This window comes from Corvus brachyrhynchos, unplaced genomic scaffold, assembly GCF_000691975.1.
Source record: "Corvus brachyrhynchos isolate BGI_N302 unplaced genomic scaffold, ASM69197v1 scaffold130, whole genome shotgun sequence".
Classification (NCBI taxonomy): Eukaryota; Metazoa; Chordata; class Aves; order Passeriformes; family Corvidae; genus Corvus; species Corvus brachyrhynchos.
Genome location: NW_008236193.1, coordinates 163,653 through 177,628, shown reverse-complemented (window position 1 = coordinate 177,628; position 13,976 = coordinate 163,653). Strand labels below are relative to the sequence as shown.

The window sequence follows — 13,976 nt, the reverse complement described above, 5'->3', positions numbered from 1 at the left end:
CAGGAATGCTGGGAGGGTGAGAGCTGAGGAACATCCAGTAGCTTCTAGTAGGAGCCAAACACAGTGTATGTCCTGGAATCCAGGAGCACAATGTAACCCAGATGTTTTGCAGCTGGGAGTTGGGCAGCTCCAGCTTCTTCCCCAGCACACAGCAGAGTGCTGGGGCCTCTGGAGACTGCAAATGAGTGATTGCTGGAGGGGCAGCAGCCTTAATTAATTTCCTAATTACCTCTCCCCCATCATTTATATCTCTGGTGAGAGAGAGAGAGGAGGAAATATGAGTAGAAGCTTTTCATCCCCCGATTTTATCAGATCCTTTCCTGCAGAGGGACCAGGACGTGGTGCCCCTTGGAGCTCTTGTACCTCCCCTTCACCTCCAGCCACAGAGATCCAGGAGGAAAACTTGGCTGCCATCCCTTGTCCTGGTTTGGTTGGTGCCCAAGGCACTCACAGGATCCATGCTGGAGAAGGAACCACCCCACAGATTCCATGGAACCCTCTGTGCTTCCCGGCACTGGCCCTGCGGACACGGGGCACTCCCTGCATGAGGAGGGACAGATCCTTGTGGGAATGATGTGCTCTGCATCCAGCAGCTCAGGAGTCAGTGTCAGGGGAGCCAGACTGAGCTGTCAGAGAGGTCAGGGGTGGCCTGGGCTCTGTCTCCTCACAGCTGGACTCGCTGATCTGAAAGATCTTTTCCAACCTGAACAATTCTGTGATTCCAGAACCCTTTGGAGCAAAGGCCCCCGGCGAGGAGTTTGTCACTGCTCTCTGGAGGGTGTTGAGGAAAAGCAAAGCCCGTCTGTCCCTCGCTGTCACCTCTGGTCCCTGCTGTGGTCCCCAGCCAGTGTCCAAGGCAGGGCTGGCTCAGGAGCAGCCCTGGGAATGGGCAGCACAACCCGTGGACTCAGCACTCGGCTGTGACCGAGCCACTTCCAACCCCCCAGGATTTCCGAGTCTGTGACTCTCCAGACATCATCTGGGAAGGCCCAAGGAAACCAGACCCAGGGATGAATCTTTGGGATTCCTGGGAAGGGATCCAGTCTGCCTGAGCATCAGCCTTCTCCTACCTGTGCCCCAGTGCCTGCTGGCATCCCAGTGCCTGCCGTTCCCACCCTGTTCCACACTGGTGGAATCCGGAGCTGCTCTGGCCGTGCCGGTGTCTTCCCCCCACCCCAGGCCCTGCACTGGAGCTGCTCCTGGCAGCAATTCCCAAATGGTGCTTCCAGAGGGTGCCTGCTCAGCACTGAGGTGGGAAGCCAAATGGTGCTTCCAGAGGGTGCCTGCTCAGCACTGAGGTGGGAAGCCAAGGGAGCACTTTAGGACTGGAGCCTCGGCCCTGCCTGAGCTGGGAGATGTTTTTGCCAAGAGATTTCCTGGTTTTGTCTTCCTTCTCCCTGACCTTTTATTGCTTTGCTGTCATCTGGGGCAAGCTCAACTTGAAATCGTGGAGTCACAGAACATCCTGAGTTGGAAGGGACCTGGAGGCTCATCGAGTCCAGCTCCTGGCCAGTATGTTACTCCTCAGTCTGCACATTGGGAAGAGCTTTCACCTGGCTGCAGGCAGACCTTGGAGCTGGTGGAATCTGATCTGTGTGGCCCCAGCCGTGACCTCTGGAACACTGAGCCAGAAGCTGAAACCTGTTTGCAATAATTGAAGATTCTCTGGAGCAATCAAAGCCAAACAGTTCCAGAAAAAGAGAATTTCTCCTGCCTTACCACATCCTGCCGGTGCCGGGTCCCGCCGTTCCGGGGCTGTCACAGCTCCCCCTCCTCCACGCCCCTGCTGCCAGCGAGGGACTCACCAGGAAGCCAAAGCACATCTTGGAGCACATCTGTGCCAAAAAAATGGAACTTCCTGAGTGCTGTGCTGAGGAAAACCTGTCCCTGCTGCTCAATGTCAGCCTTGAGGAACAAGACTTGCGTGGGCTCTTCCTTTTTTGGGGATTTGCCACCTCTGGCTCGCCAGGCCCAGTCCCCTGGGACCCACGGTGCTGGGAGGGCTCCAAAGACACCGGACCTAAATTTGGGATTTGCTGCAGATGAGTCATTCAGCAGCAATTCTTCTTCCATCAGTCAGGGGTGTGGGGACACCCAGCAGCTGGATTGCTGAGGGAGAGAGCAGGAAAACATTGCTGAGGATGTAGAGGCTGGATCCAAGCTGGTGCGAGGGATAAGGGGCATGAGGAGGTGTCCCTCCATCACCTCTTGGTTTGGCACAAACAAGGCCCTTCCCTGTAGGAAGGTGTGGGTCAGTCTGGACAGCCAGGGAACATCTTCACCTCAGCTCAGTTGTGGATGCAGTGGGAGAGAGAAGAAGGAAGGAGAAGCAGCTTTTTAGGGAAGCAGCAGGGAGTGCAGCACATCCTCTCTGTCCCTGACATTCCGGGACTGAGCGTCATCTCCAGCTCCTTCTTTCAGCAGGCATTTGTGTCTCCTCCACCAGACAGATCAGAAATTCTTGTGCCTCTATCTCTTTTCCTTCCTTCCAGCACTTTATCTTCCAGTGCACCCCTTGTGCTCCCCCTGCTCTTGGCTGGGGTTGTGCTCCGGGCTCAGCCTGGCAGGGGAGGTGGGATTCCCCTGTGCCAGGACTCGCTGCTGGGATCAAGCTGAGCTTGGAGGGTCTGAGTCTGGGTTCACACCCACAGCCCCTGAAGTCCCCCAGGCAGGAAGGTGACATCACTTGGTCGTGAATGGATTTACTCATCTCTTTTTGCATCCAGAGATTCCAAATCCCCAGGATTTGACACTCCTTGGTGTGAAACTCGCCCAGCTCTGGGTCATGCTCAGTTCAAGCGCTGAGTCACTTTCTTCTTTCTTAAGTCAAACTTGATCCTTGAGGACGTCACTTGAGCAATTTCAGCCTGGAGTGGAGAGGTTTCCAGCCTGATCAGCTCTTCCATCCCACCTGGAAACATCTCCAGTTGGAGCATTGCTCCAGAGCTGCTCGGGGCTGTCTCTGCCCTCACCCCGCTGGGGACAGGTTTCCTTCTGAGATGTGTTGGGGTCACTTCTTTAAGCTCCTTCTTCAGGGTTGGACTAAATGACCTGTAAAGGTGCTTTCCAATCTTTCCAAACTGTTCTGGTTCTCTGTGCAGACACATCTGGGAGGAGCTGGGTGAGAGCCAGACCTGCCTCACCTACTGCTCCTGCACCTCCACCCCAGTGCTGTGGGGTGCAACATTTGGCAGCTCAGGCACTCCCCACCACAGTGGATTTACTGCCCGTGGTCATTGGTTCCATCTCATCCCAACCTTCCCCTGGAAAACTGTGGATCTTCCTGTTCTGCTGGGCTGCCCCTTCCAGGGGAAGGTCTTTTCTTGTGGCCATGGACAGGCAGCCTGGGGCTTGGTTCTTGCTGGGACTGTGTGTTCAGAAAGCAACATCTGCTCCTCTGGTATTTTTCCACTCGGAGGAGAGTCCAGGCAGAGGAGAGCCCGAGGGAGTGGTGGCAGGAGAGTCCCAGGGTGCAGAGCTGCTGGGGACACCCAGGCCTGGCTCGGGGGGACCCCAGCGCTTTCAGCTCCTCTGAGTCCCTTCAGGGCCCCGGGATGCTCCCGCTTCCCTCCCTGCTCCTGCTGATTGCTGGGAGAGGAGACTCCCAGCACTGGGAGCTGTTCTCAGGCTGCTGAAGGTGATTCCCCTCCTGCTCAGCCTTCCCAGCCCCTTCCTTCCCTCCTCAGCCGGGTCTGGAGCACCCCCGAGCCCTGGGGACACCTGCACTGCCCGGCCCGGGGTCGCTGCCCCCACGGAGCAGCCGTTCCCGAGGGTTCCCTGCTGTGTCCTGGTGCTGATGCCGAGGTGGCTTCGCTTGCTCACCCCCCCTGTGACCCATTTGCTTTCGGTGCTGGAATTCGCCCTCTGACCCAGAGGATTCTCTGGGTTTTGTCCTGGATAACTCCACCCTGGAGTTCTCCCAACTCCCAGGGGTGGCTGCTGTGGAAAATTCTGCTTTTCTGGTTGTTTTGCCTGAGCCAAAAGCACAGAGAGGATGAAGGGTTGGGAGCAGGGGAGGGCCTTGGGCAGGGCTGTGAACCCAAAATCCTTCTGGGGAGCAGAAACTACACAGTGTTTTTGTGAACTATCTTTGCAGCACTGAGGAAAAATCACAGGAGTTGGAGTTTTGGGAGCACAGATGTGCAGTCAGTGTATGAATATTTGAAGTTTTACTGGTTTTAAAGGGTTTTTTCTTCCTTTTTTTTTGCTCCGTTTCCATTTTCCGCTCCATTTGCGGATCAGGTTTTCACTAAAAGCTGGAGTTCCAGTTTCAAAATGTTGTTGTGCCATATTTTATTTATCCTTATACATTATAAATATATAAATATCTATTTAGACTAAATATTGCATTGAAAGATGCTGTTATTGGGAACTTCAGGGTTTAAACCCAAGACAAAAAAAATGGGAAATAATTCTCCAGTACTTTTGCTGTTTGGGACCTTCTCCCTGAAGGGCTCCTTGAGTTCTTTGTGGTGTAAAAACAAAATCACATCCAAAAATTCAATGTTTGATGATGCTAACCCTGAAGTTCTCAGGTTTGTGATCCTTTGGTTTTCTCGAGGTACATCTGGTTGCTTTTCTGGTGGAGTCAAATGATTTTTTTAAAAGGTTTCATCTCTGGAGTTATTGAGGAAAAGGTGGAATGGGTTGATCCATCCTGCTTGGCTTTTTTAACCTATTAATGTTTGAAGTGATCGATTTCCAATTAAAACCCAACTTTTTAGGTCTCTGTTCTACTTAAACTTTTTAGGAGTGAGAGCCTGCCCTCGCTGAGTGGGACTTGGATGGGGAAAGCAGTAGATGATGAGGTTGCTGTTGCTCAGGAATTGATTAGTAAACTTTTAACTACTAATAAAAATCCATTCTTCAATGGATTTTTTTGAAAAACCCATTTTCTTAGGACAGTGATATGGGATGTTTCCTAGTAAATAGGAATTAGTTTATATAATTTAGCCTATTAAACTGAATTATTTAAAATTCAAACTTCCCCTAATTTATCTCCTTTTTTTTTTGGTTTTCTTTTTTGTTTTGGTTGTTTTCTTTTTTTTTATACTGGTAAGTTGTCCTGTCATTCCTTTCATTCCTGCATAGCAGTAGTGTGAATTCTGGTGTGTATATATGTATGTATAATATATATATTTCCACCCTGCCTTTCTAATTCTCCACAATGTAAGAGTTAGTTTTTGCTCCCCTCCCTCCACTTAATTTCTCGTGTCTCCCTTGATTTGTAATTGAAACGATGCTTTGAAGTTTTGTCTTTATATTAAAGTGTCTGTATTTTAATACACTGAGCTCTTGTGGACTTTCACTGTCTCAGCAAGGACGGGCTGGAATCAGGAGGGAAATGGGATTTGGGGGGGGCACAGAGGGACAGGGACCCCTGAACCAGGTGGCACCTTCAGCTCTGAGGGTTTGGGGATCCTGTGCTGGGCACTGGGGAGGGACAGCAGGGCCTGGGGACAGCTCTGGGCCCAGCAAGGGACAGGGAGGGGCTGGAGCGTGTCCAGAGAAAGGAACGGAGCTGGGGAAGGGGCTGGAACACCAGGAGAGGCTGAGGGAGCTGGGAAAGGGGCTCAGCCTGGAGCAAAGGAGGCTCAGGGGGGACCTTGTGGCTCTGCACAAGTCCCTGACAGGAGGGGCAGCCGGGGGGGTCGGGCTCTGCTCGCAGGGAACAGGGACAGGAGGAGAGGGAACGGCCTCAGGCTGGGCCAGGGGAGGTTTGGGCTGGATATTGGGAAAATTTCCTCACAGAAAAGGCTGTAAAGCACTGGAAGGGGCTGTCTGGGGCAGTGGTGGAGTCACCATCCCTGGAAGCATTCAAAGTGTGGATGTGTGGCACCTGGGGACAAGGGACAGCCTTGGCAGTGCTGGCTCATGGGTGCACTTAATGATTTTTTAGAGGTCTTTTCCAACCTTCCACGATTCCCCACCCCACGCAAGCTTTGTTCCCCTTTGGCCAGCAGGGTCACCAGTGCATCAAACCCACAGCCAGCCAGGGATGTGGTCAAACCTTGGAGCTGGAGGCCACAAACACTTCCTGAGCTCCTTCCCTGCAGGATTTAAAACGAGACACAGCCCCAGCTTCACCCAGAGCCCCCCCAGCCCCTGGCTGGGCTGGGCCACAGCTACAGCCTGACCCAGCTCCTCCTCCTCCACAGGTTTGTCACCAGAGGCACTGGCTGCAGTGCCAAAAGCATGAGTTGGAATTCACCTTTAAAGGTCCTTCCAACCCCAACTATTCTCTGACTGTATGAAAAAGCCTCTCCAAAGCCCCTCAGCCATGCCCAGCTGGCTCCTGAGCAGGAACCACACCTGGTGCCCCTGGGCAGGCCCCTGAGCTGGCTCCAGCCACCCCTCCCAGGACGGTTCTGGTGCTGTAGAACGGCTCTGACCACCACAAAGATTAAAACAGGATTTATTGGGAATGTTCACTGTACAACAGAGAAATGGCTTCAGTTGGCTCTCAGGGAGCCTGGACCCAGCTCTCACTGAAACACAACAAGCAAAGTCATCAGAGTGTGAAAAACGAGCAATTGTCTGTAAATCACCAGCAGTTGATGCAGATTTCAAAGTCTCTATAAAAGTACCATCCTCCCTGAATCCCACCCCATCTCCCAGCCCTGCCCTACAATGGATCTGAGCCCCTGGGCCTGGCCTGGCCCTGGCAACTCTTCACAGCTTTTGTTGTACATTCAGTTAAGAAATGCCATTGGTGATGAACACTTAAATCCGTGTTGGGCTTTGCTCTTGCTCACCCAACTGTTCCCTGGAACAGCAAATAAAACATCAATTTTCTGCACAGTGACACTGGGGGGTGGCAGCTCCACCTGGGAAAGGTGTGTCCAGCGAGGAGGCCACTGAGTCCTGCAAGGCACAGGTGACACATTTGCTACAGTGGTGGCAGGCCCAGCTGAGAACACAGCTCTGGGTGGTAAAAATGCAGGCTGGGCAGGATTAAAATGCACTTTGGAGTCATCCAAGGACACTGATTCCCTAAAGCACAGCTCTTGTGTGTTCCTGCCTTTAATCCCTCGCTGCTGCTGCCCCTGGAGCTGCCATCTGTCTGCAACCCCCCCGGGCTCTGCTCCCTCCCTGCTGCCCTTGGCTGATTTTGGTAATTTCTGGAGCAAGCACCTGGAATGATTCAAGGGACAGGGAGTATCTGGGGAGGGAAAAGGGAAAAATCTCGGCTTTGGGATTGTAACTAAAGCATCAGTGACAGGTGCCACTCTCCTGGCACTCAGCTGCATGAGGTAAGAGGGAACACCAGGATACCAAAGGCTGCAGTGTGGGCTCTGGTTTGGGCATTAATTCCCAGTTAAGAAGGAAAAGACCCAAAAATTCCCTTCAATCCCAGCTCAGAGGCTGCTCCACCCCCTCCCCAGGCTGGGCAGCTGGAGGGGAACGCCCAGAGCTGCAGCTCCCAAAGCTCAGGCCAAGCTCCCGCCCTGCCCCAGCCCCAGTCCTGGTGCCAGCAACCCCTGACAGTGACACCTGAGACCTTCCTCGGGGCCTTTCCTCAGTGTTTTCCTGGGCTGGTTCCAGGGAAGCTGCTCTGGCAGTCAGGATCTGGGTCTGCCGCAGCCCTGGGTGTGGGGAGTGTCCTCCAGCCCTCATTTCTGGGCAGTTTTCCTTGGTGCAGCCAGAGCCAGGGCTGATCCTACGGGGATGTTGTTCCCTAATCCTGATCTCTTCCTTGCAGGAGCTCCAGGGAAGGCAGCCCTGGTTCCCTGGCAGCTCACTGTGACCTCGGCACAGTTTTTTGGTCTGTCCCTTTGGACAAAAGGACACAGAGAGGGGAGAAAAGCTGCAGCAGTGGCTCAGGGAATGAAGGGTTAATGCCCGGCTGAGCTGGTGCATGTCCTGCAGCTCCAGCCTCCAGCCAAAGGGAGCAGCTCCTGCCTTTGCCAGCCTCTCCATCTGGCTCTCCTCCCTGGGAAGCTGGAGCACTGCAGAGCTCTGCAGGCAGGCAGGATCACACAGGGATCTCTCCCTGCCTTTGTTCCCTTGTGTTCTGCAGCTTTGTTCCTTTGGATGGGCTTATCCAGCCCCAGGAATGACAGAAAAGAAGACCCCAAAAGGCCGTGGCTGCACGGGGCTGCTGCCTTGGCACAGGGGAGCAGGTGCCCCTCTCCATCAGCTGGAGCTGTGGCTGAGCTGGAGGAATTCCCACTCCTCCCTCTCCCCATGAGCAGGAGAGGCAGGATGGGGTTAACCCTGGAGCCCAGAAATGCATCAGTCACAGCATCCTCTTACAGCAGGGATGGGCCCTGTGGCTCCTGGGAGGATCCTGAGCCAGGGAAGCTGAGCAGCCCCCTCGGGACAGGGACAGGGAAGAGCAGGAGAAGGGCTGGAGCTGGCTCGGGGTGGTCCCAGCAGCTCCTGGAGGGGAGCAGGTGCTGGGAGCTCACCCCAGGGTTGGGGAGCTCTGCTCCCACTGCAGTATCCACAGAGCAGCTCAGCGTCCCCAGCCGGGGAACTGGGAATGTGCAACGAATTCCCTTAAAAAATAATCATACAAACCGATTTGGGTAATAAATAAAAGAGTCACTTGGTCAGTGTGGGGAGCTGCTGTCCTTCCCAGGCGTTGGAGTGGAGCCAGGAGCCAGTTCCAGCCAGGTGGGGGGGTTACTGCCTGTGTGCTCCCAGCTGGAAACGAGCTTCCTCGGAGATTCCATACTGCTCCAGGGGGTCCTGCAGGGCAGGGAGCACAGGGAGGCACCAGTGAGATGCAGACAAAGCCCAGCAGCCCTTGGGACACACAGGACACAGCAGCGACCCGAGGTCCAGGGGAGCCACAGCCACCCCCCCTCCCTGGAGCAGGGATGCTTCCAGCACCTGGCTGGGGATGAGCAGCATCTCCACCCATGGATCTGCCCAGGGCTGGTGGGAACTGTTCCAGAGACTCCCTGGGAGGCCAGGCCAGCCCTGGACCTGTCCAGCTCCAAAACTCGGGCCACTCCAGCACTGGAATGTGCACACCAGGGTGGGGGGGAGCAGCCAGGGGAAGGTGCTCAGACCTGGCTGTGGAGACCACGGCTCCCTATGGGATCTGGGATCTCCTTCCCACACACAGCCTGGGCAGGACCCCAAACCCATCAGACACCACCTGAGAAAGGCCCTGCAGGGACTCACTCACCTTCCCTGTCATCTTCTGGATCTCGTTCCGGTAGAAAATGAGGCTTCTCCTCAGGAACTCGTAGCTGCAAGACAGGAACAGAGCACGGAGAGGGCTGAGCAGAGAAGGACGTGGGGAAGTTTCAGATCCTATTTACAGCTGGAGGGAAGCTGCTCTGGGAGGAGACAAGCGCTGCCTTCCCAGTTCCTGATCCCAGAAAACAGCCCAGAGCCCCCAGCTCTGCCCTGGCTCCGAGGGCTCATCCCACCTGGCTCTCTTGAGTGCCTCGACCCACTCCTGGCACTGCTCCTCCGTGGCACACTCGAAGCAGTATTTCCTCTCTGGCTCCTCGATGAAACCTGCCAGGGACATGGAAAGGGCTCCAGGCAGGTCCTGGCAGAGTTGTTGGTGCTCCCCTGCCTCCCCCCCCAGACTCTGCCAGGCCACAATTAGCAGCTCTGTTAACTAAGATGAGCTGGGAACGAGTCTGTAACCCCAGCCTCCAGGCCCTCTCCTGTTCCCTGGGTGGCTCTGGGTGCCTGGAGCAGCTGCCCATGGCATTTCCCACCTTACAGCAGCCAGAGACCTTGGGAAGAGCAACTTCCCAAACTGAGGGTGAACTGAACTGGACCAACACGGCCAGATCCACGACTGACTCCCCAAGGCTCCTTGCAAAGTCACCAGGGATTTAAATCAAAGTGGGAAACAGCCCTGAGGAAGGGATTGGGATATCTGCAGGGAGCAGCCAGGAGGAGTTAAACTGCACTGGGAGCAGGCCCTGAGCTGCCTTTGCTGGAGGCTTTTGGGAATGTGGTACTCACATGGCACTCCCACCATGGAGAGCAGGTCCTGGTGCCACTCTAGTTCTTCACCAGGACATGCCACCAATTCCTGTCCCCACAGCTCTGCTCTGTGCAGACCCTCGGGCTGCTGCTGCTGCCAAACACCTGGGTCAGGCTGCACCAACCCCTCGGGGTGTGCTGTGGACACATCCCAGCACCAGGTACTGCTGGGTTTAACCCTGCTCAGGAATCCTCAGCCACAGAGCTCCCAACATCCCTAAAGCCCCGAAATGCAGCGCGTGGCGCTCCGGGCTCGGTGTGTTCAGGCTGTTTGAGGGTCCTCTGGAAGCACAGAGCACAGCCACAGCTGTGCCTGGCAGCCAGGCCAAAAGATACCGGGATGGCCTTGGAGAAACATCCTGTTATTGTGGCCACATACCTCTGGCACGGGGAAGAGCTGCGGGATGAAAGAGCTGCTCCCCATGGAGCCGGCCCAGCTGGAGCCGTGGTATCGCCACAAGGACAAACACAGGGGAGGACGGGGCTGGAGAAGCTTTATCTGAGCCTCTCCAGGGGATTTTTGGATAAAATGCAGCAGCACAGCAGAGATCTGTCAGCAACCACCCTCCCTGAGGGATTCCACAGGCACCCAGCGAGGTCTGGCTGCTGCTGGTGCTGCTCTGCGCGTGCAGCTGTGCAAATCCCACAGGCTGTGCCATGGAACATCCCTGAAATCTCCTTGGGATGGGCTGCAGGCACAGTGAGGGACAGCTGGCAGCTGAGGAGGGGAAAGGCTGAGGAATTGTTAAAGTCTGAAAAGGTCTTTAAGATCATCAAGTCCAACCACCAGCCCAGCACCACCACGGTCACCACTCAGCCCTGTCCCCAAGTGCCACACCCACACATTTTCTGAACATTCCCAGGGATGGTGACCCCACCACTGCCCTGGGCAGCCTGTGCCAATGCTTCCAAACCTTTTTGGTGAGTAAATTTTCCCCAGTATCCAACTTAAACCTGCCCTGGGTAGAACCTGAGGTTATTTCCTCTTATCCTGTCCCTTGTTCCCTGGGAGCAGAGCCCAACCCCCACCTGAGGGGCCCTGACCCCACTGAGGGAGAGGAGGAGGGCTGGGGGCAGCGATCCCACCGAGGAGGGGAAGGGCTGAGCTGACCCACAGCCACTAGAGAAACAGGGAGAAGCACAAACTGAGCAGTGAAACATTTCCTTTCCCACGTGCCACGAGGGGAAGGCAAAGGGGTGCACAGGCAGCACTCACTGATGGAGAAGACGTTCTCCTCCTCTTTGGTGATCTTGCAGCGCTCCAGCAGCAGAGCTCCAATGGGCTGGAAAACACAGGGAGAGAAGGTTCAGCCCTTGTGGTGTTGGGGGCACCGTGGGTTGAACCCACAGCGCTTCCCTGGAGCCTTTTAAGCAAGTTTCACAACCTGGTGCTGTTTTTAAATCATTCAGTCTGACTGCAACCTCCTCGTGCCAGTCTCACCTTGGAGCACTTTGCATTTGTTAATTAGGTGTTAATCAGCTCTGCTGGCTCAGATTCAGCCTGGCCTTTACCACTCTGTGATGGCAGTGAGGAACCTTTACTTTCTAAATCAAAGGAGGATGAAACATTTAGTGTGACACACACAGTGACCCACAGTGAACTGTGTAAGGGCTGTCCTGGAGGCTTGGGAGAGGTTAAACAGTGGGAAGGGAGCTGGAGCAGCTCAGGATGAACAAAAACCCACCAGGTACTACTCAAGGATGTGGGAACAGTGGGTGACACTGGCCATGAGCAAGAGCAACCACAGGAAACCCTTGTCCAGGTGACACAACATGCCAGAAGCAAATCAGGCAGCAGGGAAGGGACTGAAAACCTGATTTACCTTGAATTTCATAGAACTCTTTGGGTTGGAAAGGACCTTAAAGATCACCTCATTCCACCCCTGCCATGGGCAGGGACACTTCCACTGTCCCAGGCTGCTCCAAGCCCCAATGTCCAGCCTGGCCTTGGACACTTCCAGGGATCCCGGGGCCGCCCCCACTGTGGGCAACCTGTGCCAGGGCCTCCCCACCCTCACAGGGAGGAGTTTCTTCCCAATATCCCATCTAACCCAGCCCTCTGGCAATGGAAGCCATTCCCTCTTGTCCCATCCCTCTGTCCCTCATCCCAAGCCCCTCTCCAGCTCTCCTGGAGCCCTGCTGAGCTGATGGAAGAGGAAAGGTGGACACTGCTCCAGCTCTGTCCCTGCACCATTTTCCCAGCCCACACAATCCACGCAGAGAAAAAGAAGAAATAAGGAGGGGAACAAGCCCCAGCCACGAGGCCCAGTCTCTACCTCGGCCTCATCGGTCCGGAAGTAGAAGAGAAAGTTCACCACGAGCTTCACCAGGCGCTTCTTCAGCACTGCAGGGACAGGAGGGGTCAGGGCAGGGCAGGCACAGGAGCAGAGGAAAACCCCTGCCAGCCCTGCCAGGGCCCAGCACGGCACTGATGCCACCAAAGCACCCCCTGCACCCACCCCAAACTGCTGCCTCGGGGTGACAAAGTGTCTGAGTGGCCTCGGGGTGACAAAGCCTCTGAGCAACCTCAGGGTGACAAAGCCCCTGAGCAGCTTCTCCAGCAGCTCCTGGGCAGTCAGAGCCCACAGCAGCAGCACTGGCAGGGCCTCAGGCACTCCAGGAAAAGCTCCAGATCCCAGGAGCCCTGCCTGGAGCTGTCAGCACAGACGTCACCTCCCAGGGACAAAGTCCACCAGGCCCTCAGAGAAGGAAAGGCCCAGGACAAGGGAATGAGTGCAGCACTCCAGCACTGGTTTGCAACGGAATTTGCTGGAGGTTTCAGGGAAGAGCTTCTGCCCCAGATCCCCTGGTCCCTCATGAGCTCTCCCTGGCTCCAGCCCAGCCCCAGAACCTCCCTCCACACCCAGACTAGATCCCACCACTTGTGCTCCCCATTCCCGCACTCCAGCCCTCCCAATCTGCCTGTCCCCAGTCCTCCCAGCACTCCCAGTCCTACCCACCCTCTCCCCCCAGTGCTCCCAGTCCTGTACTGGTCCTACACCCAGTTTCCCAGTCGTGATTCTCGAGCACCACCAGTCCTGCCTGCCCAACACAGCCAGTCCTAGCCCCTCTCCCCACCCAGTGCTCCCCAGTCCTACAGACCAGCCCTCCCAGTCTGTTCCTAGTTGTGCCTCCCAGTATTCCCAGTCCTGACCTCCAGAGCATCCCATTTTCCCAGTCCCTCCCCACCCAGTGCTCCCAGTCCTTCCCTAGTCCTACCCTCAGTTTCTAATTCTCCAGTACCCCCAGAGTGCCCATTTCTCCCAGTGTTTCTTCCCAGTCCCTCTCCAGTAACTCCAGGCCTGATTCTCCACTCAAGACCACCCCAGGTACCCTTGATCCCCCTCCATCTGCCCCTCACGATTCTCCCAGTTCTCCCAGTCCTGCCCTGGTCCTACCTCCAGTTTCCCAGCCCAGATTCTTCAGCACCCTCAATCCTCCCACCCAAGCTGCCCACTTCCCCCAGTGTGTCTTCTCCAGTCCCTCTCCAGCCTTGTCCCCCAGTAATTCCAGTCCTGATTCTCCAGCTGGGGTCCCCCAGGTGCCCCTGGTCTTGCCCCCCTGATCCTTCCAGTTCTCCCAGTCCTGCCCTGCTCCGCAGTTTCCCACTTGTGCTTCTCCAGTCTCCTCAGTCAGCTCCAAGTCACCCACTTCTCCCAGCCCCTGCTCACCCAGTACCCCCCGTCCTTCCCGGTTTCCCAGTTGTGATTCTCCAGTTCCCCCAGCCCCACCACGCCAGGCTGCCCAGCACCCGCAGTCCCTGCTCACCCAGTGCCCCCAGTCCTGTCCTGATCCTACCCCCAGCTTCCCAGCCCGGACTCTCCAGTACCCCCAGCTCTCCCAGTCCCTCCCCACTAACCCCAGCCCTGATTCCCCACTCGGGGCCCCTCACATATCCCAGCTCTTGCCCCCCTCCGACCCTCCCAGCACCCCCAGTCCTGCCCTGGTCCTACCCCAACAACCCCAGCCCTCATTGTCCACTCGGGGCCCCTCAGGCGCGGGCGCTCCCGCCCCCC

At 55.9% G+C, this 13,976-nt stretch overlaps 2 protein-coding genes across 6 annotated transcripts in view; one reads left to right on the top strand and one right to left on the bottom strand.

Moving 5' to 3' along the window:
* DOT1L (DOT1 like histone lysine methyltransferase) overlaps positions 1 to 5,291 on the top strand; it is a 73,909-nt gene extending 68,618 nt beyond the window's left edge. For 4 of the 5 annotated variants that reach the window (XM_017739143.1, XM_017739148.1, XM_017739133.1 and 1 more), the window contains one exon: positions 1 to 5,291. This exon is cut by the window's left edge and continues 2,001 nt beyond it. The gene's annotated coding sequence lies outside the window, so the exon portion shown is untranslated. The other variant, XR_001863592.1, reaches the window with a different exon arrangement.
* A 1,108-nt stretch (positions 5,292 to 6,399) lies between these two features.
* PLEKHJ1 (pleckstrin homology domain containing J1) lies at positions 6,400 to 12,567 on the bottom strand (the record flags this gene model as incomplete). Its single annotated transcript, XM_017739126.1, has 6 exons — positions 6,400 to 8,694; positions 9,140 to 9,203; positions 9,387 to 9,477; positions 11,177 to 11,243; positions 12,237 to 12,304; positions 12,420 to 12,567. Coding segments are annotated over 6 exons (504 nt in total), but the record flags the coding sequence as incomplete, so codon positions are not given.
* Positions 12,568 to 13,976: the final 1,409 nt, after the last annotated feature.